At 41.4% G+C, this 26,350-nt stretch overlaps 1 protein-coding gene across 1 annotated transcript in view; it reads right to left on the minus strand.

Moving 5' to 3' along the window:
* EMB2738 (GTP-binding family protein) overlaps nucleotides 1-26,350 on the minus strand; it is a 463,941-nt gene that overhangs the window by 307,474 nt on the left and 130,117 nt on the right. The window contains 1 exon segment of the mRNA XM_089439172.1: nucleotides 11,921-12,060. Within this exon segment, the coding sequence (XP_089295298.1) occupies nucleotides 11,921-12,060 (140 nt within the window).

Raw genomic sequence — 26,350 nt, forward strand, 5'->3', positions numbered from 1 at the left:
CTAGGATAATAATTAAGAGTCATTGACCACATATAAATAGAGGATCACTTTTATGTTATTTTTCATCATCACTCCTGTATTTTGACCTCCTCCCTTAGAGAGCTCGACTTAGTTTTGTGCAATTCGCTACCTGTGGAGATGTGATCTTTTTGGAGCTATTGCTATTGGAAACTGAAAGAAGACTATTTCATAGAAGAATTGTAAGTTAAATTGCAGATCTTTATTGTTTTTCACGTGATTAATTAATGTTATGCATTTTCTTATTCCATGTCTAAATGCATATTATTTATGGAAAATCTTGGTTGATTGTTGCATGTGAAATTCATCTTCCTTGAAATCCATAGGGGACCTCCTAGAGAGCTTCCCCTATTTAATTTCTCCCTTCACAAAGAAGATAGTTAGGGTTGTCAAGTGAAAACTAGGGTTTTTTGCCTTACTCCAAGCATTAATTCACTTTCTCTTAAATTTAGCCCTACAGACTCCATCACCCAAGTAGGAATAGGCATTGGGAATCCTTGTGTTGTTCAAAATGACAAATTTCAATATTTTCTTCTTTCCTTATTTTCTAAGTGTTGAAGTTTCTAAGTCTACCAGTTAAAAACCCTCCATGCACTTTACTGATTTATTCCTATCTACTTGTTATGTTACTTAACAAGTTATTTGCAATGTAAATACTAAAAATAAACACTAGTGCATGCTCAACATATTACAGATCATCAACTGAAGGAAACAGAAACAAGCACACAAAATGACACCGTTATTTTTGGACCAATGTCCCCGGAAAAACCCAATGCGGGAAAACAGGTGCAGTGATCTGAGAGCTTCCTTATCAAGCAATTTCAGAGTACAATCTCGGTGCCAAATCCATGTTAATTTTAGGTATGTTCTATGCTAGAGCAATTTATTTAATTTATTTTCCATATTAGCAATCACATCAACATAAAGTAAACTACAGATAGAACATGAATATAAATGGCAGAAGACAAGCCAAGACAAGAGGACACAAGATGTGGCGCTAGCCAGGGACAAACCCCACAATGTGTGGGGAAACCCTTTGATCAAATCTTCTTTTATCTTCAAAGTTCAGCAGAGAAAGAGAGAGAGAGAGAGAGATAGTACATAACAGAAGTCAACACTTTGACTTATCTAGATCTGAGCATAGATCATCTCTATAACGATGAGATCAGTTGAAGACATTCTGCTTCAACTGATTCTCCAAGGTGACTCCTTCACCTATCATTGTGTTGCTTCTGGTCCTCCAATTGCACCACTACATACTGCACCATGCTGCACTAATCATGATTATCGTCACGCTGCCCATGTCCATGATCTCATAGTGTTGCCCATATATCACATGATGTTGTCCATGTTCATCATGTTGCCCATATATCTCATGATGTTCTCATATTCATCATGTTGCCCATATATCTCATGATGTTGTTCATAATGTCCTTCTGTTACTTCATTATAGGGTTCATATACATATCAGCCTTAGCTGCTTGCTATGGCTTGCAGCCTAGCAAAGCAGCTAGGCTATAATTCCACGCAATACTCTACGAAGTCCCATTATTTTCCATATAGGGTTTGCTTCCATACATATATGTGACTGTGTTCCATACATATATGTGACTAACTGTGTTTCATACATATACGTTGCGTTGACATACATGTGAACTGCGTGGCATATTAACCTGCGCCAATATTGACTACATTTCCATTTATATATTGCGTTGACAGTCTTTATGCTTCATGACCAGCGTATTAATCTTTATGCCCTGCGTAACCCTTGACTTCATATAACCATGAACAGCGTATAATGATTCTGGATGGCATCTCGTTGTGTAGACTGTGGCTACATTTGACTGCGTGTTAGGGTTTAGTGTATGAGTGTTGTTGCTGCATATCCACATACATTCATGAAGTGTATATATATATGCCTGAGTCTAGATGACTGTGCTCCATACAGCGTAGCATCCCATGATTGCTGCGTTCCATATATCAGATTGTCCAGCGTATCATGACTGTCCAGCATTTCAACTGCGTGGTATATCATATGACCTGCGTGTATCACCATGACTTCCCAGCGTTGCGTGGTATATCATATGACCTGCGTGGTATATCTGACTGCCCAGCATAGCGTGATCTGCACTGTCTCCTTACCAGCGTATATATGATAGGGTTGTATAACTGCGTTGAATATCATCTATGATCTGCGTAGAGGTATTATCAGTGTCCAACGTATCATCTTCACTGCCCCAACGTATGTGTCTCTCCCTGCGTGATATACTGTGCGTATATATTTCCATGCATATATTATATGGCCAGCATAATGCTATGCGTATGGCCAGCGTATAGAGATTCATTGTGAGCAGCGTATAGGTTTGCACTGACTGTAATTGAGGGCATTATCTGTGTGAGAGCTAGGGCATCATCTAGGCCAGCATATTCTCATGTTCTCTCCTTCTCCAAAAACCCAAGACGTGGAGAGGAGATCACCTCAAGAATTATGATGTGAAATGACTTCAAGTCCTTGCCAATTTATACTAAAATGTAAGTGATGAATAGGCATGTCTTTTGGGCTTCTGAGCCTACTCAAGTTGCTGGTCAGCTAGATGATAAATCCATAATCAAAATAAATTCATATCTCCATAAATACTTATCGGAATCGGATGATCTTTAGATCAATCCTACACCTCTCGATGAGAAGGATCCAATAAAAATATCAGCTACCATAAATAAGCTGACCCACATGGAGTTTGGCCCTAGTTGCCAATTTAACACTCCCTCGCAACTAGGGAGAACTCCATCCGTTGATCCATAAGTCCGACTGTACTATCTCTGCCATCAGTGCCCTGCACTGCTCTGCTGGCTCTGTTAAGCTCTACTGGCTCTGCTCTGCTCTACTCAACTCTGCTGGCTCTGCTCAGCTCTGTTGGCTCTGCTCTGCTCTGCTCAACTTAGCTCTGCTGAACCATGAAGAAGAAGAATTGATCGAGGATGTCTCATACCATTCTCCACTGACTCGAAGTCAGTGTCAAAGTGTGTACCACTGGTCCCAGACCAGTAACAACCGACCCGAAGTCAGTGTCATAGAATGTACCACTCCTACCACTGGTCCCAGATCAATGGAGGTCATCCTAGCGTAGGGAGTACGGTAGATACAACGATGCGTCCATCGGTACTACCATGGTCCCTAACTTCATTTCCTTGCTCATTGATCAGATGAGAGGTACTTCCCATGAGTCCCAGACTGCATGGGTAGGATGCCTCGACAACAGAACTAATCAATCTTGTCCTCACAGGAGAACACATCAATCCTGCTACAATCGCCATGGAGAACACATCAATCCAGGCCTCACATGAGAACACATCAATCCTGCTACAATCACCATGGAGAACACATCAATCCAGGCCTCACAGGAGAACACATCAATCCTGCTCCACAAGAGAGCGAATCATCTTGTCTCAGAGCGCACCACCAGGGGAGGGTGAGTCACCCTGTGGTCGTATGTTGCTCCAGTAAGAACCACAAGCCCTCAGAGCTCCCAGAGCTCAATGTATGCAACATGCAGGACCCTTGTACAAGGGTTTCTTGATGACTCCAAGTCGTTTGGGAAAATCACAGATTTGATCTTTCCCAGGGCTTTAACAAAGTGTTTCGACCTGTACATCATCTTAATGCGATGGAGCCTCCTTGCTCATCGACTTACCATATCCCAGATAAGGTAGTATCTGATGTCTATTTGCTGGAGCAATTGTCGAATACGGGATTCCTCAATAATCGAATCCCACCTCTAGTTGTTACAGAGAATCACAGTGGTATTCATCATGTGTACAAACAGCTCACTGAAGAGCTTCCCCAACCAGGCAGCTTCATACGAGATCGTACTCGTAGATATGTATCCGATCTCAGTAGTGCTTATGACAACCGACTTCTGCTTCCTGCTCATCCAAGATATTGAAGCAGAATCCAAATAGAAACAGCACTAAGAAGTGCTCCAGTGATCCTCCACATTGCCTACCCAATCAGCATTCAAATAATCATGCAATTTCATATTTCCAGCAGTGTATCTCAATCCATGAGAGGTTGTGCCCTAAAGACATCTTAGAAGATTCTTGGCACCAATCTAGTGAGGCTCAACCAAATATGAGCTCTCCATGCTAACTGTAGCGCATATGTCCGGACGGAGGTTCTCCAAGAACATCAACGCGAATGAGTTTATGAAACTCAGAGGCATTTCCCAAATCTGGTCCGACATTACTACCATATAACTTCTTGAAAGTTAAGATCCTCGAGGTAGTCACAGGCTTGCAGTTTATCTTTCCACATTCGGAATCCAACTCCCTCTATCTTCTACAAATGAGAGGGTCTGCACCTGTCAGACATAGGTGCCGGTATGAGAGGTCTGTCATCCACAACCTTCAGATGGTTTGGATCGATTTCACTCCTAGTGAATCTCAGCTTCATCAGACAGCTGCTGATCCTCTCATACTATGCTCAGGGTGTCTTGCTTCAAGCCATAGAGGGCTTTCTATCACTTGCATGCATGAGATTCCCAATCATGAATCAAACTCCTCGAGTTGTTCCAAACCTGTGGACTTGTGGCATGAGGGGGATGGTCCCCTTATAAGATTTTCCTTCGGTACATCTCAGACATGTACCTTCATGCTCCTTTTGAATTCAGGCTTCCCTGTCACCATCTGACTCGCAGACCTCCGGTGCTATGTGTCAATGGACATGGTCCCCAGTGGACTTCCTGTAACTTAATACATCCCTAAACTCAAAAGCATCTTTGAAAATTCTATTTTCAAACACGTACCTTTCCATCGACGAATGCCACCTTAAAACCTTCGACTTCCATTCCTAGGGTTCCTTGTTTCCTTTAAGAGTCGACCATGTCCTTGATGACCTGCATCTCTGCCATTCGGACACTCCTTCGCATAAGGGCCGAACTCATAACCAAGACATCTACCTTTCCTTCCACCCTTAGATCCGAACTTCCCAATGAAGTGATCTTTAGGTATGCCATCAGAAGTTCTACTGCGCCATTCTGATAATATGCTCTGCTTCGACTTCACCCTAAGTGAATTGTGAAGAACCCATTGATCCTTTTGTCTTGTCCCAACTGTCTTTGGTGATTGCTCTTTCACTCTTGCTTGGGCATTGTCTTCACCTCACCTCTGATACCATGTTAATTTTAGGTATGTTCTATGCTAGAGCAATTTATTTAATTTATTTTCCATATTAGCAATCACATCAGCATAAAGTAAACTACAGATAGAACATGAATATAAATGGCAGAAGACAAGCCAAGAAAAGAGGACACAAGATGTGGCACTAGCCAGGGACAAACCCCACAATGTGTGCGGAAACCCTTTGATCAAATCTTCTTTTATCTTCAAAGTTCAACAGAGAAAGAGAGAGAGAGAGAGAGAGTACATAACAGAAGTCAACACTTTGACTTATCTAGATCTGAGCATAGATCATCTCTATAACGATGAGATCAGTTGAAGACATTCTGCTTCAACTGATTCTCCAAGGTGACTCCTTCACCTATCATTGTGCTGCTTCTGGTCCTCCAGCTGCACCACTGCATACTGCACCATGCTGCACTAATCATGATTATCATCATGCTGCCCATGTCCATGATCTCATAGTGCTGCCCATATATCACATGATGTTGTCCATGTTCATCATGTTGCCCATATATCTCATGATGTTGTTCATATTCATCATGTTGCCCATATATCTCATGATGTTGTTCATAATGTCCTTCTGTTACTTCATTATAGGGTTCATATACATATCAGCCTTAGCTGCTTGCTATGGCTTGCAGCCTAGCAAAGCAGCTAGGCTATAGTTCCATGCAATACTCTACGCAGTCCCATTATTTTCCGTATAGGGTTTGCTTCCATACATATATGTGACTGCGTTCCATACATATATGTGACTGACTGCATTTCATACATATACGTTGCGTTGACATACATATGAACTGTGTGGCATATTAACCTGCGTTCCAATATTGACTGTGTTTCCATTTATATATTGCGTTGACAGTCTTTATGCTTCATGACCAGCGTATTAATATTTATGCCCTGCGTAACCCTTGACTGCATATAACCATGAACAACGTATAATGATTCTGGATGGCATCTCGTTGTGTAGACTGTGGCTACATTTCACTGCGTGTTAGGGTTTAGCGTATGAGTGTTGTTGCTGCGTATCCACATACATTCATAAAGTGTATATATATATATTCCTAAGTCTAGATGACTGTGCTCCGTACAGCGTAGCGTCCCATGATTGTTGCGTTCCATATATTAGATTGCCTAGCGTATCATGACTGTCCAACGTTTCAACTGCGTGGTATATCATATGACCTACATGTATCACCATGACTTCCCAGCATTGCGTGGTATATCATATGAACTGCGTGGTATATCTAACTGCCCAGAGTAGCGTGATCTGCACTATCTCCTTACCAGCGTATATATGATAGGGTTGTATAACTGCGTTGAATATCATCTATGATCTGCGTAGAGGTATTATCAGTGTCCAGCGTATCATCTTCATTGCCCCAACGTATGTGTCTCTCCCTGCATGATATACTGTGCATATATATTTCCATCTATGCATATATTATATGGCCAGCATATAGAGTTTCATTGTGAGCAGCGTATAGGTTTGCACTGACTGTAATTGAGGGCATTATCTGCGTGAGACCTAGGGCATCATCTAGGCCAGCATATTCTCATGTTCTCTCCTTCTCCAAAAACCCAAGATGTGGAGAGGAGATCACCTCAAGAATTATGATATGAAATGATTTCAAGTCCTTGCCAATTTATACTAAAATGTAAGTGATGAATAGGCGTGTCCTTTGGGCTTCTGAGCCTACTCAAGTTGCTGGTCAGCTAGATGATAAATCCATAATCAAAATAAATTCATATCTCCATAAATACTTATCGGAATCGGATGATCTTTAGATCAATCCTACACCTCTCGACGAGAGGGATCTAATCAAAATATATGCTGCCATAAATAAGCTGACCCACATGGAGTTTGGCCCTAGTTGCCAATTTAACACTGTGCAACTCCTGGCTCCCTCTGCGTGGCCTTGCATGAGCCCCGATTGGTTCTACGTCACTCTCTCTGGCTCCTGCGCTGATCTCCCAGCACTACCTCTGCCTCTACGTCTCTCTGTACTCACTGCCCCTCAGCTGCAACTTCGATCACTGATTCTATCTCTCTCAGCAAACCCTGCTCTAGAGAATAGAATGACTGATCATCTGGTGTGCTCTCCAAGTGACCCTCAAGCATCCTCTTATACTTTTCTCGTTGACATATCAACGGTCGAGATTATGTCCCTGCTCAACAGCTAAGATTAGATTTGGTTTGATCCATGTCTTTTGGACCATCCTAACACAGTTTTATATTAATCCACATTAATATTTTAATTTCCCTAAGTTTAAACTTAGGGACTCCATTAAAAATATTAATTATTTTAATATTTCTCAAACTGTTTAGAATCTGCCCAAACCCTTTCTGGGTATTGGAGATCTCATGTGCCCCAACCTCTCCACCAAATTTCGTGGCTAGAGCACATCCGATGCTACCACAAATCAACACTCCCTCTTAGTAAGGATTGTGCTCTAGCAATACTCCTCACTGAGCATTACTCTGATCATCTGGCATCGGTCCCTGTGCTGATGTTAGGCCTGCTGCCCACCATCCTCCGCATTGTTATATCCTATACTACTGCCCACGGTTCTACCACTGCCACTGCTGCATTTGTACGATAGCTCCCTCTGCATCCGTGCTGCTGCCCATGGCTCTGCCACTGCCACTGTTGCATCTCCTCTCATCACGTTGCATTGTGCTGCCCACAACTGCACTGCAACTCTGACCTCTCTGTTGGGCTAAAGACCCTCCTGATGTTGAAGCTCCCTCTGTCGCTGAAAAGTGCTCCCTCTCTGACCTCTGCGCTGCTGCAACAACTCCCTGCATCTTGTATCGTTGCACACCTCTCTGTGCCATCCTGCACTAGTGCAACACTCCCGTGCCTCTCGCACTGCTACAGCCTGCTAACCTCGCGTTGTCTCGAGATTCCTGCACTGTAGCTCTCTCTGCTGCTCCATCCGCATCCATCTCTACCCACATCAGCCAGTCCTGCTCCCATAGCAAGGTCTAATCCAAGAGGCTGGGTACCTCGAGGATCCGCCCCTCATCGCTTGTAGTCTGCCTAAATACAGCTTGTAGTCTCCCCACTTCCGCTCAAGTGGTGCGTGTGCACTCATGGCACAGTCATCGTCTGTCTCCACTTCCTTCTCTACCCTTGCTGGCGCTGCCTTAGTCTTGGAAGACTCTCCCTTACTCTTCTTCCTTGGACACTGGGCCGCCTAATGACCTAGCTCCCCATAATGGAAGCACTTGATCTTGGCAAGATCCTTCTTCTTCCGTTTTTCTTGCTTTCCCTCAAATGCTAGGGCAACATCTTCCTGCTCCTCCTTTTTTACTCTAATCCCCTTACTGTTGCTTCTTGCCTTTGTCTGCCATCTGATCTCTTCTTGGCGAAGAGCCGCCCACATCTCCTCCCAAGGTGGAAGGGTCCCTCTGCCCAGCATACTCTGGACAAATACCTCCCAGTCTTCTGAGACTGCATTCAGGGCTATCCTCACCATTAATTCCTGATCTAGCGTGGCCCCTATGGAAGTCAACTGATCTCGGATCTCATTCAGTCCACTGAGGAAGGTGTCGGTCGGTTCTCCTTTCTTCATCTGGTATGACCTCATCTAATTTTCTAGTAACATTCTTCTCTGCATAGAAGTATGTTGGTACAATTTCTTTAGGGCCTCCCACATCTCATATGTCGTTTCCTTCTCGGCAATGTGTGGTACTACATGGTCCTTGACCCCGTCAAGGATGATGCTCTTGGCCCTCGCCATTGCCTCCTCGTACTTGTCGTTATCAGCTAGGTCAACTGGGATTGCTATCGTCCTCAAGGTGAAGTGCTTGACATGATTTCTGTCAAGTACGGATAAGATTTTGGCCTTCCAGACTGCGAAGTTTGAGGCTCCGTCCAGTCTGTCCTAGTCTCTTACTCCGTGTAGTGCCATGTTGCTCTTCTACTTCCCTCCTGGAAGTTCTCGATGTGACTCCCTCTGAGTCTCGATTTCCCTCCTGGAAATCCTTCTGCCGATGTCGAGATGCCCCCTACTCTGATCGTCTGTGCAACTGCACCACTGATACGGATTTCTCGGTTATAAACCCTCGGTAGCAACTCCCTACTCCTTGCCCTATTAAGTATTGTTCTGACTACAGTACCCCACCAGCTCCACTCTGCAAGTTTCCACAGCCTCCTAAACCCCAGCAACCTGAAGGTGAGAGCTCCTAGGCTCTGTGCAATCCCGGGCCCAACAACTCGGCCTCCTCAGCCAACTGCGTCAGCCCTCCTAGCTTCTGTGTGGCTCTGCGTGAGTTTCCATTTGCCTCCCTTAGCCTCTGCGTTGCCTCTTCCTGGCTCACCCTTGATGACACAGGCAATGCGTCACCCTTCCCTTATTGTTGCTCTGCTAGAAACAGCGTCTGTCACTCGAGATAGCCGTTTTCTGTTGCTATTGCTCTACTCGGTTGATGTCCTCAGTTCTCCTGTGATTTGCAACCATGCTCTGATACCATGTTGAAGTTTCTAAGTCTACCAATTAGAAACCCTCCATGCACTTTACTAATTTATTCCTACGCACTTGTTCCGTTACTTAACAAGTTATTTACAATGTAAATACTGAAAATAAACACTAGTGCATGCTCAACATATTATAGAACATCAACTGAAGGAAACAGAAACAAGCACACAAAATGACATCGTTATTTTTGGACCAATGTCCCCGAAAAAACCCAATGTGGGAAAATCGGTGCAACTATCTGAGGGTTTTCTTATTAAGCCATTTTAGAGTACAATCTGGGTGCCAAATCCAGCTTACCCAACAGAGAATGCCCTTGGCAATAGTACCTCTCAGTGTGAGACAAATGTCTCGGCTGAAACCCGGGATAAACCCTCCAGCAGCTCCTCAGCTCCAATCTGCCCCAGAAACCCCAGTGTCTGCCTTTCTGGACTGCGTCAGCCTCAAGAGGCCCAGTGACATCCTTCTAGCCCTCTGCGTCAGCAACGCTGGCCTCTCTGAAGCACTGCGCAGCTCTTGGCTGCCTCTGCGTGGCCCTACGTGAGCCCTGGCTGGTTCTGCGTCACTCTCTCTGGCTCCTGTGCTGATCTCTCGGCACTATCTCTGCTTCTCTGTCTCTCTGTACTCACTGCCCCTCAACTGCAACTTTGATCACTGACTCTATCTCTCTTAGCAAACCCCGCTCTAGATAATAGAATGACTGATCATCTGGTATGCTCTCCAAGTGACCCTCAAGCCTCCTCTTATATTTTTCTCGTTGACATATCAACAGTCGAGATTAAGTCCCTAATCAACGACTAAGATTAGAGCTGACTTAATCCATGTCTTTTGGACCATTCTAACACAGTTTTATATTAATCCACATTAATATTTTAATTTCCCTAAGTTTAGACTTAGGGAATCCATTAAAAATATTAATTATTTTAATATTTCTCAAACTGTTTAGAATCTGCCCAAACCCTTTCTGGGTATTGGAGATCTCATGTGCCCCAACCTCTCCACCAAATTTCGTGGCTAGAGCACATCCGATGCTACCACAAATCAACACTAAGTCCTTCAAGGCAAGTCACTAGCACTATTTTATAGGATCGAATTCAATTAGGACCTTTTTGGATGGATGTTGGAGCTTAATAGGCTTGTATTTTACCTTGTTGATCCTTTTCACTCAAAAACTACCATTTTACATGGTTAAATCTGCCCTAGAAGGGCTGACATCATCCTCCCTAACTAATTAAACCTAATCCTAGTTAGGGCTTCAACTTAGGGCTTAATTTGAGGGTTTGCTTCCTTTTTTGTTGACTATATCATTTGCAAATCCTTTCTTCAATACTTGTAAGCCTAGAAATTCCTTTATTGATCTACATCTTGAAACCATAAGCCACACATGCCTCTTTTAGGGCATGGTATATGATACGTTACAACTTACTCCTATACAAAAAAAATGTCCTTGTCCACTGAAGAGCATCTTTACCTAGTCTACATTTGCATTACCTTGAGCCATTCAACATAGAATACCTTTATGTGATCACGGGGAAGCCTCCCTTGTGCAATTCCACTAAAGAGCATGGGCAAGATTGCTAAGTTGAAAGTGGCAATCTCCCTCATTGTTGCAACAAGGTCTGGCCCTCGTCTTATGAGACCTCTCACAAGGCCTACTAGATTTTGAGGCAACAGTCCTTCAACAAGATATCCTATTCAACCATTACTAGAGAGTATACAAGAAGCCTCATTGTTTAAATGAGATTGTTACTCCTAGAAAATTATTTCCTATATATTGTAAAAATTTAGGTTTTATTCCAAAGCTTCAACTACAGATTCAGAATAGGAAGTTAATCCAGTAATTAAAGGGCACCAATTTCTGATCGTGGAAACGAGCCCCCATAGCAAGTGCATCTTTACACTGCTTGGTAGGGCTTGACTCATGTAATAAGAGAAAAGGCTTTAAAAGCAGCAAACCATTTGATTATCTCAAGCTGCTAAATACAAAAAGGAATCTCAAATGGAGATCAAAATCTCCTTATGGGCAATGAAGTTATAATTTTAATCAGCCTTCAAGACTTTTCAAGACCTATTATGTAGTAATGCAGTTCTTTGCAATCATTAATGTCATTAAAGCATCTAAAAAATATTCTTTCATAATAAGTGAAAACACTGAATTTTGACAAAACCCTGGGATATGATAATTCTATCTTAACCAGCTCATATTTGAACTACTCAAAACTTGATGAAAATAACATACCCAAGGGACCAAAAATCTGCAGCTTGCATAATGCCTTTGCGTGGAGACTCGCACTTATTCACTGCAAGAATTATACTTTTATCTGAATGTTCCTTTCGCAACCAGTCCACTATTTCAATATCCGCTGCAGTAACTCCTGCCTGGCATTATTTCAAGGAATGTTTATGAGTGTTGTGCATCCTTCACAAGGACATTAACTTTACAGCAAAAAAACATAGAAAGAAGATGAGAACAACTCAAATAGACAAATGGAATAGAGAATTGTCCTTATAGAACCATCAAATGATAGAACCAGCTGGATTAAAAAATTTGAATGCACATAGTACTGAGGTAGAGCCCTCGTGCCAACCTGACTCATGGCTAAATATTTAATCAATCAAAATATATCATAAAAATACAGAAACTTATGTGATTTTATTATGTCTGTAACAATTTTCTTTGCAAATCAAATCAACCATGCCTTCAACTACAGGATGAATTCCCCCTTAGTCAAACTACAGAACTTAGGCTTTCGGCAGTTCACTCTCCATATGTTCTTCATGAATCCAGCGTATGTTATTTGCAGTTATATAGCTATCCTGCAGTCCAATCAATTTGGCCAACTTCAAAACTAGCACACATGTCCAAGGCAGGAATGCTGACATTTCTGAAATCTGTCGAGCTATCCTGTATGGCTTGCAATTTTGCCTGCTACAGTTGCTAGTTTCTGCAATTTGGTCTTGGTATACAGTCAAACATAAGCTTTGGAGTTCAATCTCCTTCCATAGACCTTTTGGGTGGGAAGTACAAGGTTTTTGATAACCAGAAAGAGCTCCCACGGGATTTGAGAAGTTTTTGTTGCAATCTTCAGCCTAATGGCAGATTTCTGCCTCCTTGGATTGACATTCTTACCTCTGGAATTTTTTTCCATCTGGCTTTCCAATATCTTATGTTTTCCATCTGCTGGTATGGTACTAGTGAGGGGAGTTGTAAGGTTGTCCCTTGTCATTTTGCTGGTTGGAACTTTAGAATTTTACATTTATACCATTCCATAAATGAATATGGTATTTTCTCCAAGCCCAGTAATAGCTCTTATATGCATACAAAAGAATTACAGTATGTTGACTAACTGGGTACAGTTCAGGACCTCTGTTTTTCAATTCATATTATGTAACCCTATGTATAAATAATAAATATAACACACTGGTCTGAAAATGCCGAGAATGGAGTCTGACGGGTGTTTCTTGAAAGCATGTCAGATAAAAAAGAAGAAGTCCTAGTGGGATGATGACACCATCAAGAGGGCATACACCAAGTTTTGGACCCCAAAAGCTCTGTACCAATGTTCCACCAAGACTCCGGGACGGGGAGACGTGGGTGCGGGGAGACGCACAAGGGGGACGTGTGGGAGTACCCTCAAATTTTAGGGAAATTTAGGGGGGACGGGGGGACGTCGGGGTATATATATATTTTTTCCTTTTTAATATATATATATATATATATCAAATTCATATTCAATAATGAAAGCATAAATACAATGATACATACATAATTGAATTAAATAATGAAATACAATGATCCATACTCATCATCCTTACTAATACATACATGATTCATCCATAGATCACAAGATTCAATAATGAAATACTCCAATCCATATTCATTATTCATTATTCACCATTCTAGAATCTACATTGATTTAAAAACTAAATTCATCATTCATCATTCTAGATTCTAAATTGATTTAAAATTAGAATTCATCATTCATCATTCTAGAATCTAATTAGTACTAAGCAAAATAGACTATAATAGACACTGAAATCTGAATACTGGAATAGTAAATTGATATAACTAAAACTCAAAAACAGTGGAGTGATGAGTCTAAAAGTCACTCTAAATTACAAAGAGGGCTTGGTGCTCTTGATTAAATACTAATTCCATACCCTTGTACATGACAAAATGCAATGGAAACATTGCAATCCATCGAATCCTGAATTCCTGAAAAACTATTAAGTCTGCTGGATTTTGAGTGAGATCTAAAATTCTACTTTCTCCATATGAAATCCAATGAGGTCGGAACCACTCTCAAACATCCTGAGTCATTTCATGGTAATGTTAAAAATTTAAGTAAAAGTGACATTCTCCTTTATCTTTCATTTTCATAAGTGACATTCTCTTTTATCTTTCATTTATTCTCCTTTATCTTTCATTTATTCTCCTTTATCTTTCATTTTCATCCTTTTACTTTAAGAATTTAACATACCCATTTACCATTACCATGAATTGCATAGCATTAGTAGGGAAATATGGTCAAATACTAGGTTTTCCCTATCATAAATCATTGTTTAAAAGAAAATTTAACAGGGGACGCATAGCCCATATTGAGGGGAGACGCCCAGGAGTCCCCCTTTTGGGGAGTCGTGTCCCCCACACTAGGGAAACGTCCCCCCCTACGTCTCCCCGCGTCTCCCCAAAAGGGGGACGTGGGGAAACGTTTCCCCAGACGTCCCCCCGTCCCGGGTGCGTGGGGTGAGAGGGGTGCGTGCACCCGACCCTGGGAGACGCGTCCCCGTGGAACACTGCTCTGTACAGTAAGCCTCTACTGTATCAAGAAATGAATCTCCATACCTGCAGTATAACAGACTCGAACGATAGTTTATAACTTATAGTATATCTTATGGGGTGATATTCCACTTCCACATCACAGAAAGTGTTCTAACTCTCGTGTGCTTATCATATAAAACAATGTCAATCAAGTGTTGGGGATTTTCAACACACATTGATGCAAGAGCATCTAGATGTATGCCAGAATGTAGTTGTGCATAAGGCAGCTAAGGACGTGAACATGCACAGACATTGTGACAGGAATGGATGTGCACAGATAATGTTGGCGCGTGAGAACAGTAGGTGCAGAAACACGTGTGCAAGGGAAGGCAAAGTATTAGATGAGCGGAATTGAATCAAAAAAATGGATCTTGCATACCCATTTTCATTGTTCTGAAGATAAGCTCTTCTGATTTAGGAAATATTTCAAGCTATTGTGGTCCATTTTGACCAAAAATTTTGCTCCCAGCATGTATTCTTTCCACTTTACCAAGGCATGAATGATTGGCAACATTTCTTTGTCGCGTGTTGCTTTCCTTGATCTCTTTGGCTTAATCTTCAACTTTTGAAAGCAATGGGATGGCTTTCTTGTATAAGCACACTTCCTATTCCTACCCCTGACGCATCACATTCAAAATCAAATGTCTTTGTCAAGTCTAGGATAGCCAAGACAGGAGTGGCAGTCATTTAGGTTTTCATTCTTTTAAAACAAGCTTCTAATGTCTTATCCCACCTAAAGGCATCTTTCTTCAATAGCACTGCAAGCAGAGCACCAATTTATGCATAGTTCTTTATTAATTTTCTGTAATAACCTGTAAGACCTACGAATCCCTGTAATGATGTGATAGTTATGAGGATAGGCCAATGAGTAATCACAATAATTTTCTTAGGGTTTACCTTAACCCCCTCTGCTGATAGCACGTGACCCAGGTTCTATTTCTTCCCTTCCAAAACTGAATTTTAATTTGTTTGAATAGAACTTATTCTTTTCTAAATGGTTTCAACATTGTTTCTACATGCTTGAGGTGCGAGCTCCAATTTTTGCTGTAGTCTACTATATCACTAAATAACAAAAGTACAAACTTCTGCAGGTGGAAGCAGGATAAGTCATTTATAAGTACCTCGAACGTAGCAAGGGCATCAGATAGTCCAAAAGGTATGACATGGAATTCATACAGGCCTCCATGGGTACAAAAGGCAGTTTCGGGAATATCCTCTTTTCAGATTTTTACTTGGTACTAGCCTAATTTCAAATCAAGCTTGGAGAAATACTTGGCACCAAGAAGCTCATTCATTAGTTCATCCACAAACAGAATGAGAAACTTACCTTTCAGGCTAAGTTTCTTTAATCATCAGTAGTCAATACAGAATCTGTTGGAATCATCAATTTTACTTACAAGTATGAGTCATGACTAGTGCTGAGTATGGACTCTTTCTTTGAGTCATTACACTACAATCTAAAAATTCTTGAACAAGGCATTCAATTTCTGTTTTGTGTCTATGAGAATGCTTGTAAGATTTTCTCCTGACTGTGGTTCATCCCTGGATTAACTGTATAATATGAGTTCTAGATCATTCTCAATGAATGCCTCGACATAAGTCATGAAAAATGGTATTATATTTTCCTAGTATCTTATCTAGTCTTTTTGGATTCTCTGTTGCATCAGGTGTGTTGATTTTTCATAGATCTTCTAAACTGATAATTACTTTTATGATTTCTTACGTTAATCTTTCTTGTGTTTACTTTCATCACAAAGTAACTACACAGAAGATTTCAACACTAGAAACAAAAATGCTAGTAGGATCATCAAGAGACAGCCAAACACATGGGACACAGAATTTTACTCTGGGAAAACCCACTTGGGGGAAATCCCAGCAACCTTTTCCTCAGAGAAATTATTCAATTCAACAAGAGATAATCTATAGTAGAGTTTAGGCTTCTGTGATCCATATCAAGTTTACAAAAGATTCTTCGGCGAAGATCACATGAAACATCATTTGTCGACGCGTTTCGAACCAACCAGTCAAAAACAAAATCACATTGCCCACAAACATACCCAGGTCAAACATGGTCAACCAGAGACAAATTCGGCCTCCTGAAATTTCGGCCTGCTGCCTCAGATATTAGGTCTGCTCAGATTCTCAACTTGCCCTTTAGACTCGTTCTGCCCTTGTCTTTCTCCTCCTTCGCTTGAACAAAAGTGATCTGAATTGCCTCTCAATTGGTGAAGTCTAATGGGTGCATATAGTGATTGGATGAACCCGAAGTGCTGCGTTCGAAGGGTCAGGCCGACTTGATCTTTTGGAGGACTGACTTGACATTTGTGGAGATATAAACATTAAATTTCAAAAATTGAAATTCTCTTTCTTGAAGCCGACGTGAAGAACATGTCTTGTATTTATCATTACTGTAATATCCCGTTTATAAATTTCACAGAATATTGCTTCAGAAAAATTTGTCGTTAATTCAAGAATATATTACACAAATTGAAACGTAAAATCCACGGCAAAAATAAGAAACATAAACTGCAATTCAGAAAAAGACAAGTAACGCGCATAACTCCCAGCTTTATTTATATTCATATAAAACTGATTACAAATAATAAGAGGATAGTTGAGATGGGATCCTCTAAAATGGATCTGGATTCAGGATCTAGTTGCTACAATACTGGATCTGGCTTCCCAAACTGAACTGCAACCGATAAGCACTATTGTGAATTCTAGATAAATTCACCAAGGGATGAGATGGGATTTCATCCCGATCTCACCGAATCACCCAAGGGTTTTCGTCCTGGGGCTACTGAAGTTGAGAACCTAATTCTCCAAACCTCACCACAAAGACAATACAGAAATCCAATATGTCCTCAAATGATCTCCTCCTCCTTTTAAAGGCCTAGTAGATAGATCTCCAATTTTCTAAAAGCATTTTATTTTATTATTTTATTACTATTCTAGAAGCTCCCCGTTGACTTCATTTTAGTGACTTTTAATTTTATTTTATTTTTTCATGTAAGTCAGTTTTGGCCTTTTTCTTTTAATTAATCATTTTCCCCTTTTTTTATTTAATTAAGTGACTAATTAAAGTCACTTTTAATCTAGGAAAATGGTAAATCGCCCACCATACTTTCTCTGGCCACTGGAAATCACTTCTCATCATCCATCCTATTGATCTTCTCGTTCTGGTTCCAATGAGCTATTACACTAAGGTGTTCCATCAAAAATTCTTCCCAGAATGCCACCTTAAGCGTAATTAATTTAGGCTCAATAATAACCTCGTTTTACGAGAATTATCATAATGCAATGGAACCAAAAGTAAGATGTGTGGATGATAGAATATGCCAAGCAAATGTGGCCAGATCCCATAAAACTCCTCAAAACCCCTCTGGAATCTCTGATGACGTACTCCTACTCTAGTGACTTGGCGATCACATACCTTGTAAATCCATCCTAGTTGTACTATAGAGGAAACTGAAAATGGGGACTTTACAATTACACATATTTGAAGGGCTAAAATATTAAATATGAAGACCGACCAGAGCTACAAAAATCAAACATTCCCTCTTAGCTAGGGAGGTATTCATAATGACTTCTTCATATTTTCTCTTATTGAAAATTTTCTCTAAGAAAAGGTTGAATGAGCTAGCTATGTTGATGTATCTATTTACTACATGTCGAAAGAATCATGCTCAACAAATCGTCACTTGGAGCAATTCACCAACTATCCAAGTCGTCACTTGGAACCTGGTCAACACTTGTGACCTATGGTGAAACCCTAGGCTATTACTATTCCTACATGTTGATTGAATGATAACTTTCCTGCCCGATGCTAAAGGCACTCACTCACCCACCTAGGGAGCACTCTGAGCCTTGATGCTCTCTGGGCCATTCTCCCTAGCCACATTTTGTGGCCCCTAGTCAATACTTTGACATGTCTATATCTAACCTAGGGAGAATGTTTGCCCCATGATGATACAACATCAACACTCTCTCTGACTGAGGGAAGCATCCTCAACTAATCTAAATTTGTCCCTGAAGTACACAAACTTCACCCTAGGACAGAGGCTTTGCGAGAATGTCAGCATCTTGCTCGTCTGTAGAAAAACATTGGAGCCTCACTGCTACCTTTTATACCACGTCCTAGATGTGGTGGTACCATGATCTTGATGTGCTTCGACGTGTCATCATAGTCGTCTCTTGCACCTGATCAAACAATCATGCGAGTAGCTTTCAAACCCATACTGCTTCACAACTCGCCAAACTAGTTGTACTATACTCGTCGTTTGTAGTCCTGGGTGCGACAAATGTCTACTTCATCCCCAAGCAAAATCTAAACTGAATCATCATCCTAATGTGCTCTTCCTATCTTCAGCACTCTCTGCCCAATCTGAATTTGTATATCCCTGCAGTTGTACATCTCAATTCACATCCAACTGTACCATGTCGATACCTCAATACATGTTGTGCCACATCTACTTTCTGGTCAACCTAACTAGGTGCTCCCATAAACACTGAAACAGATCCTGTTGTAGCAATCTGGTTGCTCCCTTCGACTTCTACCATACTTCTATTTCTAAGAAGTAATGTATCCAACCGAAATCCTTCATCTCAAACTCAGAGATCAACTTGTTTTGACACTAAAGCAGGGCTTGACTGCTCCCACTATCACAAAAGCAAATCCTCCTACCATTACTGGTCCCTCTGTCATGTGAGTCCTTCTGAAGTCATATAATAACAAGATGAACCTTGATGTATTAATCCAAGTATACCAAGTCCTGTACAAAGTCTTTTGGAACAAACTATTCTTCATAATCCTTTCCCTCTTCTTGGGAGAATCCTTGCTTTGTACTTCTATATGTTGCCATCTGCTGCATGCCAGATTTTGTAGATCCACTTTGAAGTCAACACTAACTTCTCTTCAGCACAATTTCCTTCATCATGACATCCTTCAAGAATGTTGGCCCCCTGCTCCTTCTGAACTAGGAGCTCTTTCGATCATCAATTACGATTATAGATGTCAATACAATTTTCTCCCTCTAAATCACTGATCTGGGAGAATCCTCTTGCCACAAACTTTCCTTTGTTCTCCCTAATGCTTTCATCTGCTACCAGAGCCTTGGCAGCGTTTACGATGTGTTAGCGCTTGAAATTTCACCTCAGGCTAAGAAAGGCAAACTCCAAGGCAACATCAAACCACTTAGCCTCGTAGCTAGCCCTACGGGGCAGGAGAGGGCTCTCTCCGGTATATCTCGGCGAAGATCTTTAAAGGGCGGAGATAACCAATAAAAAACACTGATTTTAGGCTAGTACACTGATAAAAGGTTTGATTTGAGATTTTTGGGATTTTGGTGGAAAATCAGGGAAAGGCAATTTTGGGTGCGGGGATTGGACACAGTTTTTGCAGGGGGTTCTTTGGGGCAAGGTAGGAGACTGTATTGATGCCTTTGAAAGAGTTGGATGGATGAAAATGACTAGTGAGGAGCTAAGGAGAGCAAGCAATCACCTTGAGTTCTCCTTAAACAGATGAAAACATTGATATTAAGCAAACTTAAAAGCAGAGCATGGCAATCATGAATTCTACTTTAACACTTCATTTGCCTAATTTGCAGAACGAACAGTAAGAAGATGAATCACATAACAAACTTACAAGTACAAAGAGAAACACACCATCAATACATGTAACCACAGGAATCCCAAAAAGGACTGCAAAACCCTGGTCTTTCTTTGCCAAAAATTGCAGAGATACAATGAGTAATACAATAGAAGCTTCTCCCTCAAGAGTCCAACCATGAAAATGACCAAGAAAGTACATAATATAGGCAATCTAACATCTTTCCTTGCCTCTAGGTGTCGAGCTCACTATCCTAGGAGCTGTTTCAACCAATTCTAAACTGAGCACTGAAAACTAGGCAGTCAAAACAACTTGCCTCTATAAGCTAGGAAACCAATTCATTCATTAAATTTTTGCCTATCTCATGAATGAATCTTCTAGAAGAGATAAATGAGTGTCAAAATATCATAAAATTACATCATTTACAACAAGGAGGATCAAAATCCACTCCAAAAAGTCAAATCTAGTCAAAACTGCGTTTTGCTGAGCTGTAGGTGCATTTCTGTGAAAATTGCCCAACGCGTAGCGCCCTGATTCTGAACGCGTAGCGCGCCTTTGGAGCAACTTTTGAGGCACTTCCAAGTGTCCAAATGAGGCAAAAGTGGGCTTGTTGGAAAGGTCTGGATGTCTACTTTCCAACCCAAGTGGAATTTCTGAATTTGGTGTCCATTTGCCCCTCCAAAATTGCAATCTCCCAAGACTGCTTCCTGTGTGTCAAAAAAGTGGCAGAAAGTCATTTTTTGCTTGTTTTTTGACCTTCTGGAGGCTCAAAACTTGGTGAAATTTCTTGGCAATTGCTGAGCAAGTGTATTTTTGCATGACAAATCCAAAAATGCTGAGTTTTCCTGAAATGGAGTTGCCCATCTTAAGGGTCGCGCGCGGCGCGCTACGCGTTGGTGAAGAAAACCTGTTTTTAGCCCAAAAAATTCACAAGTGACCAAAAATGCTCAAAATTTTCTGAAATTTGTGTTGGAGTTGAGTCATTTAGCATCATGCTCCTTCAAGGAAGCCTCAGCCAAGATGTGGAGGGGATCGGGCCTTTTTCTTCGTTTTAGTGCTTTGGCCAACCGTCCTTGGAGCACCTTCATTCTCGCCTTGCATACGTGCATTCGGGCCCAATAGTGGTTCTTCATGTTCCGGAGCAGGTCCTTATCTTTGTTGGCCTTGGCCAGCAACCTCTCCAAATGAGCATTGACCCGGAGAAGCATAGCCTCTCGCTCAATGGGTACCAAATCACCGGGTCTCTTACGAGCCAAGTTGCGGTCTTCATGGATCCTCCGCAACTCATCAAGAGTGTGCTCATCTTCTAATTGCTTGTTGCGCTGCTCCAAATATGTAATCGTCCATTGTGCCATCTCTAATTTTTCTTGCAACAAGCAATTTTCAGCCTCCTTTTGCTGAATGATCTTGTGAAGCTCCGTGCTAGGAGAACGGGTGTCAAGATCAATGATGTCGATATCTGGATCACCTGACAATCCCTCCTCAATCATGGGCTGCTTGCCCCTCTCTGATACCTGTGCTGCTGTCGGAAGCGAGGCCCCTTCCACCTGATGTGGAGATAACACTCGCGGTGCTGATGAAGATGGCGAGACCCCTTCCACCTGGTGTGGAGAAAATACTCGCCGAGCTGATGCAAATAAGGCCTTGTGGCCTCTCTGATATGTGACCAATGGAGGGGAGCTGACATGTCTGGGCTCAGGGATGTCATACTGCTGTGATGGTCCTCCCTCCTCATGAACAACCTCAGGGGGTGGTGGTGCTGTGAAGAAATCTCGAGAGATGAAATCCTCCCATGGGATACCCTGCTGAGCCAACTGATGTATGACCACAAGCTTGATCAAACCATAATGATAGATGCTCCTGTGTTGTTGTGCTGGGCTCTTTCTCTGCATCAAGGGCACCATCCTCTCAATATTCCGGCACATGAAAAACGGTATGTTCATCATCCGTACCCGTGTGAAATGCATCAACAAGCGAATATGGTACGAATATAAACGTGAAAATCTGCCCTCACAGGTGAAATAGCGAATGATGAGCCTCATCAAGGGAGCACACTCATCCCTCAAAAATCTGAAAGGAAATACACCAGTCATGTGCCTCATGTACACAAGTTTAATGTAGGGCTCATACTGAAATCTGTCCAACAGTTTGCGCTTGTTCCACTCTTCTCCAACATTGGGTATCCCTGTTGCTTGAGCAACAATCTCAGGTGACAATGTAAAATCCACCCCTGCAAGATTCACATGCCCGTTGTGCAAATGTAATACAAACAAGCGGACCAATTCCCTGTGGTGCTGAATTTGAGAAATTCTTTCGCAATATTCATAACATGATTGATGGCGGAAACATGTGACTGCAAGTGGACAAGCCTGTAAATAGGTCAAAGAGGTGGGCTCCTCTCTCACATGGTGACCACCCTTACCACCCCTGTGAGGCCTCCTTTGTACCTCAACCTCTGGTGTTGACTCACGGTCATCACTTTGCTCATAGTCGGTTTCGGTTTCTGACATGGTTTCAAGAGCAAAGTGACTGAAATGTACTGTTGCTTCTGCTCAAAAACCTGTTGTTTTAACTATTGAAATGTTGCTTCAAGGGGACAAATAACACAAGGGAGATGTTAGGGAAGGGAGACTTTTGAGGGAACTGAGGGAAAATATAAGTAAAAGGGGATTTAGGGAAGGAATCATGACATATACAACATCATACAATTATAATTTGCAGGGGTTTTACGGGAAGCAGGGTTTAGGGTTATGTTATTGAATTGTAGGGATAGGGGTAGGGTTTTAGGGCTTTTGGTATTTTTGTTAGGGAGATTAGGTGAAAATGACAAGGGAGATGGTAATGGGATGTGGGGAAAAAATGGGGGTGAAAAGGGATGACCTTGAGCAGCAAAAGCAAAACCCTAGCCTTACTTGCACTTTGACATTTGTAAGCAAAATACACATGAACTTCTCATTTCAAAATGATGACATTTAAATGCTCATTCAAGCTTTAGCAAGCAATATACTTTGATGTTTGGAGGCCTACCTGCAACCTTGAAGAGATTTGGGGTCGATTTGAGGTTTGAAGGCAATTTTTCTGTGTGTAAACCCCAACGCGTAGCGCGCGGGTCCTGACGCGTAGCGCGCGCCCAACGCGTAGCGCCTGTGTCTTTTTCCCACTGCGATGACTGCCCCGACGCGTAGCGCCTGCCCAACGCGTAGCGCGCAGGTCCTGATGCGTAGCGCGCGGGCTCTCACAGCAATTTCGCCCAGTTTTTTCACTAAGTCGCCTTTCACACTTGCTCTTGGAGTCTTGGAGGCAAATAATGATAAAATGAAGGAAGGGGGCTTTTATAAACTTGATTTGAATTAATTTCCCCTCAAACCCACTTTCTAATGTTTATAACATGACACTTTTCAAAATTTAAATGCTGCTGACTTATGGTTTCCTTTTTGTCCTGAAATTGGTTGAAATGATGCTTTTTCTTGAAAATTTTTGCAGAGGTAGCTTCTGAGGAGTCTTGGCAAAGGGGACCAGGGCCGCATGCTGACTTCCGAAGAGTTTGAATTTTTACCAATTTTACAAAAAATGAGAAAATGACCTTGTCTTCAAAAACAGAGTTTTTGAATTCAAGGTAAAAATTAGCTGTACAATATGAAATCCTTTGAAGTGATGCTTTGATAGACATCCCTCTGGCCTGTTGGGCATTTATTGACCTTAAAAACATGACCTCAAAGACAAATTGGACTAAACCCTAGACTTAGGACCTTGACTTCATAACAAGACCAATGACCCTGTAAAGAATTTTATTGACTGAAACAAGCTTAATCCAGCAGTGCCAAGAGGGGAATAAAAGACACAAGCTCCTCCATCAGGGTTATGGCATGCCTAATGGAATGCAATAAGAGGACACTGATGAGACACCTACTAATGAAATGCAAAGAGTTTTGATCGCTGATGGAGGGCTACTAGACCGACTCTAACACGATGTACGTGAAAATGTCATTAGGAAGCCATGGAAGAACGATTATAACCTAGCAAAAGAAACAAAAAGAAGAGACTAACCAAAATAAAAACAATAATAATCAAGAAAGAGAGATACAAAGTACTTATCTTTGACGATTGAAAGAAATTTGTCAACTCCCTCTTGATCCTTGCCTTCTTTGCAAAGATCACAGAAATCCATCTGCATACTTATCATTAACTTCATCCTCATTATCAGCATGATGCCATTCTTTCCTTGCATGAGCTAGGTTTTCTTCTTTCAGCAGAAACATGGATCTAGGTCTAGCTCTAGGGTTTTATTCACAAACCTTAGGGCTTTCTTATCAAGCCTTCTAGTCTTCTAGCGTTTACAAACCCTAGACTTCCAATTTTTATCTACACCTTTGTAGGTCCAACAGACTTTTGTCATAGGCAATTTTTTCTTTTTATATCCAAATGTCCAAAATCCCTTCGTGTCCTCATGCCTTCTCAGCATACTTGGTTACTGCCTTTTTATATCAGCAGTACTAGCAATGAATTTTCGCAACTATGTTTTCTCAATTGAATATTGTTTTCGATCTTTACAAACCAAGTAGTTTTACCTTCTCATAGATATTGTAGTAATAGCAATAATTTTTCCTTTACAAGGACAACTTTTGTTGTGCAAATGACTCTGTTTTCACAAGAGGATTTTGTCTCCAAACGTGAAAATTTTATCTATCACAGCAATTAGAAATTATTTTTCTAATTGACAATTTATTTAACAATTTATCTTTTGTCTGCTACAGCAAATATCAAATAATTTACACTGTGATTTTCACAAATAAATTGTGAAAGAAAATAGAGTTGGAAACTGAGAAAATCTAGCACATACACACACATAAAATTTACACAGTTATTTTTGGACAAATGTCCCCAGAAAAACCCAACTTGGGAAAACTGGTGCAGCAACTGAGGGTTTTATTATTATGCAGCAGTGAGAAATTCTTAGTACAATAATCTAGATGTCGAAATCTAGCTATCTTGCAGAGAAAATACTGGAAAAAATATCTAGAGGGAAATTACCCTCACTTCGGGCAATTTCGACACTGGACTGCCTCTGAAAAGCAAGTCGTCCAACTGGGTCTGCGCAGGCCCTGTGTCAACCTGAAGCTGCCTACTACAACTGATGCCTGAATCGTCTGCTAATCAAGTCGTCTTGCCTACTGCTGGCTGGGAAAATTCTTCTCCGACACTCTGGGACTCCTTCCCAGCCTCTAGAACTGAAAACGTCTTCCCCCCTCAACAAATCGAACTGCCTTTTAAGGCCTCTGCACTAGGACTGCGCAACCTCCTGGAGAAACTTTGGCCTCTCTGCAAATATACTCGTTGGATCTGGAAACATCCTCCAGCCTCACTGTTCCTGCCCCTCACTGTCTATGCTTCCCTACTGAAGCTCGAATTCTTCCAGCACTATTGGCTCTCTGAAAATAGAACCCTCTAAGGAAATCGAACTCTCTGTGGTTCTCACAAGTGTGTTCTCCAAGTGCCCATCGGCTTCTTCTTATAATCTTTTGTTGGAGCACCAACGGCCTGTTGAAGAATCTATGGCATCTATGTTATAGTGAGATTCTTTTGATGATGATAACAATGTGAAGTACTTTTATTTTTCTTATTATCACGATCTTCTTCTTCTTATTATTATTGTATGTTCTCTTACTTCATCAAACAGTTAACAAAACACGAGACAAGAACACAAGATATTTGCTCTCAGCCAAGGCAAAACCTCTCTCTCCTAGAGAGGAAACCCCTTCTGCAAATTTCTCTTATTGAAGCTTCAATTGACAAATGCCAAACCCTAGACCCTTGACAAGAAGATCCTCCAAGCAAAAGTCAAGCCTTTTTCCTTTTACTTCTTTGTAGCACTTCGTCCTCCTCCTTCCGACAACTAATGGTACTTCTTTCCAACAACTGCAAAAACCCTAGATTGTATGCCCTAGAGAGAACCTTGTCCTTTTCTTCCTTCGCTTGAGATGGAGCCTTTCTAACTCAAGAAGATGACCTTGTTACCACCCAACCGAGCTTTCTTTTCTTCACTAAGATTGCAGATCTGGAACAGCAGTAGTATGTCCTTCTTTTCTTCGCACGTGTGGGGTATACCTTCAAGAATATGATGCTTGATTCCTTCTCTTTCCTTTGCTTGAGTAGCCTCCTTCTTTGCTTGAGTAAGAGACCTAATAGGCACTCTTTTCTAGCCCAATTAATTCTCTTTTATGACTGCAATAGGAGGGTTG

The sequence above is a fragment of the Pinus tabuliformis genome, chromosome 9, assembly GCF_031772625.1.
Source record: "Pinus tabuliformis cultivar Carrire ecotype Pingquan chromosome 9, CPIR1, whole genome shotgun sequence".
NCBI classification, from domain to species: domain Eukaryota; kingdom Viridiplantae; phylum Streptophyta; class Pinopsida; order Pinales; family Pinaceae; genus Pinus; species Pinus tabuliformis.